Source organism: Geospiza fortis, unplaced genomic scaffold (genome assembly GCF_000277835.1).
Source record: "Geospiza fortis unplaced genomic scaffold, GeoFor_1.0 scaffold594, whole genome shotgun sequence".
In the NCBI taxonomy this organism is placed as follows: Eukaryota; Metazoa; Chordata; class Aves; order Passeriformes; family Thraupidae; genus Geospiza; species Geospiza fortis.
The window spans coordinates 166,342-170,543 of NW_005054703.1; the positions used below are offsets into that span (position 1 = coordinate 166,342).

At 56.5% G+C, this 4,202-nt stretch overlaps 2 protein-coding genes across 2 annotated transcripts in view; both read left to right on the plus strand.

Annotated features, from left to right (window-relative positions):
- The window catches only part of LGI3 (leucine rich repeat LGI family member 3), a 4,428-nt gene extending 4,240 nt beyond the window's left edge, over positions 1-188 (plus strand). The window contains 1 exon segment of the mRNA XM_031065217.1: positions 1-188. This exon segment is cut by the window's left edge and continues 70 nt beyond it. Within this exon segment, the coding sequence (XP_030921077.1) occupies positions 1-90 (90 nt within the window). The 3' untranslated portion in view covers positions 91-188.
- Positions 189-3,860: 3,672 nt separating this feature from the next.
- The window catches only part of REEP4 (receptor accessory protein 4), a 6,487-nt gene continuing 6,145 nt past the window's right edge, over positions 3,861-4,202 (plus strand). Inside the window, exon 1 of the mRNA XM_031065211.1 lies at positions 3,861-4,009. Within this exon, the coding sequence (XP_030921071.1) occupies positions 3,861-4,009 (149 nt within the window). The remainder of the gene's footprint in view (positions 4,010-4,202) is intronic.

The following is a 4,202-nucleotide window of genomic DNA, read 5'->3' on the forward strand; positions in this document are numbered from 1 at the left end:
CGGGCGCCCGCCGTGCAGCTGCTGCTGGCGCCCAGCTTCAAGGCCAACACGCTCGCGTCCCGGCCCGTGGTGGTGGACCTCAGCCTGTAGCTGGCACCCAGAGAGCCACCGGACATGCATGTGCCCACCACCCCTTGTCCCACCCCCCGTGCCGGCCCTCCACCTTCACCCAGCCCCGCGGTGCCTCAGTTTCCCCACTGTGCTCCAGGGTTCACGCTGTGGGACGCCCCTTGTGCCACAAAGCTGCACCCCTGGGGGGGCGGAGAGTGGTGTACCGGCACGTGGTGGTGGACCTCAGCCTGTAGCTGGCACCCAGAGAGCCACCGGACATGCATGTGCCCACCACCCCTTGTCCCACCCCCCGTGCCGGCCCTCCACCTTCACCCAGCCCCGCGGTGCCTCAGTTTCCCCACGGTGCTCCCGGGTTCACGCTGTGGGACGCCCCTTGTGCCACAAAGCTGCACCCCTGGGGGGGTGGAGAGGATTTGGGGGGGTCTGTGGGAGCTGGTGGCTGGAAAGGAGGGGGGACAGCGGGCAGGGATGTGACAGGAGGGGTGGGGGCTTCCCAGGACACTGAGGGGCTTTGGGATGCTCCAAAGTGGGTGGGATGGCCAAGGTGAATGTGGTGGGATGGCCTGGGGAGGATGGATCTGAGGTGGATGAAGATGGGATGATGAGGATGATGATGGAATGCTGAGGGTGATGATGGGATGCCCCAGGATGCTCTGAGGTTGCAGATGGGATGCTGAGGATGACAATGGGAAGCTCCAGGATGCTCCAGAATGATGATGGGATGCTGAGGATGATGATAAGAAGCTCCAGAATGCTCTGAGGATGATGATGGGATGCTCCAGGATGCTCTGAGGTTGCAGATGGGATGCTGAGGATGATGATGGGATGCTCCAGGATGCTCTGAGGATGATGATGGGATGCTGAGGATGATGATGGGATGCCCCAGGATGCTCTGAGGATGATGATGGGATGCTGAGGATGATGATGGGATGCTCCAAGGCCAGCAGAATGCCCCGAGGATGATGATGGGATGCTCCAGGATGCTCCGAGGTGGATGAAGCAGTGGACAGAGGAATGCTCCAGGCCAGCAGCCCCTGTCCCTCTCCGTGCATGCCCAGCAGCTCCCCGTGCCCACGGCCCCGCTGCCAGGCAGGACCCAGCGTGCCAGCGGGGTGTCCGTGCCCACCGACCCCCCAATAAACACACTGTGCCCCCCAGCCCTGCCCGTGTGTCCTTCGGCTGGTGCCACCACCTCCGCCGACATTCTGCTGCCCCAGGGAGAGGGAATTCCTCAATTTTGGGTGCACTTGGGGTTTTTCCGACAGCAAACTCGGCCCAGCTCAATGCCTGCTCCCCCAGGGAAAGGGAGTTCCTCCTTTTAGTGTGCCTCTGGCCCTGCATTTGGTGTTTTTTCCAGCAGAAACCTCGTCCCACCTTGGTGCTCACTCCACATGACATTCCAATGCCATGGGGAGAGGGAATTCTTCATTTTTAGGGTGCACGTGGGGTTTTATCCAGCAGAAACCTTGGCCCACCTCAGTGCCTGCTCCATCCAACACTCTGCTCCCCCAGGGAGAAGGAATTCCTCATTTTTGGGTGCTCCAGGCTCCACATGTGGTTTTTTTTCCAGCAGAAACCTTGGGCCACCTCAGTGTTTGCTCCATCCGATATTCTGTGGCCCCAGGGAGAGGGAATTCCTTGTTTTAGGGTGCACATGGGGTTTTTTCCAGCAGAAACCTCAGCCCACCTTGGTTCCCACTCTACCCAACATTCTGCTCCCCCAGGGAGAGGGAATTCCTCATTTTTGGATGCCTCTGGCCCTGCATTTGGTGTTTTTTCCAGCAGAAACCTCGTCCCACCTTGGTGCTCACTCCACATGACATTCCAATGCCATGGGGAGAGGGAATTCTTCATTTTTAGGGTGCACATGGGGTTTTTGCAGCAGAAACCTCATCCCACCTCGTTGCCTTCTCAATCCAACATTCTGCTCCCCCAGGGAGAAGGAATTCCTCATTTTTGGGTGCTCCAAGCTCCACATGTGGGATTTTTTCCAGCAGAAACCTCATCCCACCTCGGTGCATGACATTCCACTGCCCCAGGAGGAGGGAATTCCTCATTTTCAGGTGCACATGGGGTTTTTTTTCCAGCAGAAAACCTTGGCCCACCTCAGTGCCTGCTCCCTCCAACACTCTGCTCCTCCAGGGAGAGGGAATTCCTCATTTTAGGGTGCCCCTGGCCCTGCATTTGGTGTTTTTTCCAGCAGAAACCTCGTCCCACCTTGGTGCTCACTCCACATGACATTCCAATGCCATGGGGAGAGGGAATTCTTCATTTTTAGGGTGCACGTGGGGTTTTATCCAGCAGAAACCTTGGCCCACCTCAGTGCCTGCTCCATCCAACACTCTGCTCCCCCAGGGAGAAGGAATTCCTCATTTTTGGGTGCTCCAGGCTCCACATGTGGTTTTTTTTCCAGCAGAAACCTTGGGCCACCTCAGTGTTTGCTCCATCCGATATTCTGTGGCCCCAGGGAGAGGGAATTCCTTGTTTTAGGGTGCACATGGGGTTTTTTCCAGCAGAAACCTCAGCCCACCTTGGTTCCCACTCTACCCAACATTCTGCTCCCCCAGGGAGAGGGAATTCCTCATTTTTGGATGCCTCTGGCCCTGCATTTGGTGTTTTTTCCAGCAGAAACCTCGTCCCGCCTTGGTGCTCACTCCACATGACATTCCAATGCCATGGGGAGAGGGAATTCTTCATTTTTAGGGTGCACATGGGGTTTTTGCAGCAGAAACCTCATCCCACCTCGTTGCCTTCTCAATCCAACATTCTGCTCCCCCAGGGAGAAGGAATTCCTCATTTTTGGGTGCTCCAAGCTCCACATGTGGGATTTTTTCCAGCAGAAACCTCATCCCACCTCGGTGCATGACATTCCACTGCCCCAGGAGGAGGGAATTCTTCATTTTCAGGTGCACATGGGGTTTTTTTTCCAGCAGAAAACCTTGGCCCACCTCAGTGCCTGCTCCCTCCAACACTCTGCTCCTCCAGGGAGAGGGAATTCCTCATTTTAGGGCACCTGTGGGGTTTTGTCCAGCAGAAACCTCATCCCACCTTGTTGCCTGCTCAATCCAACATTCTGCAGCCCCAAGGACAGGGAAATCCTCATTTGTGGGTGCTCCAGGCTCCACACGTGGGGTTTTTTTCCAGCAGAAACCTTGGGCCACCTCAGTGTTTGCTCCATCCGATATTCTGTGGCCCCAGGGAGAGGGAATTCCTTGTTTTAGGGTGCACATGGGGTTTTTTCCAGCAGAAACCTCAGCCCACCTTGGTTCCCACTCTACCCAACATTCTGGTGCCCCAGGGACAGGGAATTCCTCATTTTTGGGTGCTCCTGACCCCACATGTGGGTTTTTTTCCACCAGAAACCTCATCTCACCTCAGTGCTCACTCCACCAGACATTCCACTGCCCCAGGGAGAGAGAATTCCTCATTTTTAGGGCGCCCGTGGGGTTTTTTTTCCAGCAGAAACCTCATCCCACCTCGGTGCCTGCTCAATCCAACATTCTGCAGCCCCAAGGACAGGGAAATCCTCATTTGTGGGTGCTCCAGGCCCTACACGTGGGGTTTTGGGTATTTTTTTCCAGCAGAAAGCTCGGCCCAGGGCGCAGGTGGGAAGCAGGAGGTGTTTCCCCGGGGAGGGGAGTCCCTGCTGGACTGGTTTTCCAGGGGAGCCTTTCCCTGGCTGCCAGGTGGATAAATATGCACGTGAAAAACCAGCAATTAAGAGCACAAATGAAGATCCTCGGCAGGTAACAGGCAGCCCCGAGGCACGGATCAGTTTGGGGAGCAGGATGGCTTCTCTGGGGCATTGCCACGTGGCCCTGCCTCAGTTTCCCTGGCGGGAGAAAGCAGATTTGAACGCACAGGGAGCGCTGCGGGAGGGTTCTGGCGCTTCCACGGTGGTGGCCGTGACTGGGATGGGGAATTTGGGGAAGGCTGGGTCAGTTTTGGGGCTGCAGGGCCCGCAGAGGGGATTCAAGCAGCTTTTGGTTTTTTGGGGGCATCTTTCAGGGCTCCACTCTTACAGTGGAGTGATCCCCATCGTCCTTGAGGGCACCAAAAAAGTGCGACATCCCCTCCAGGCCCCAAAAAAATCCTTAAACACCAATCAAAGCAGCTCTGCCCTTCTTTCC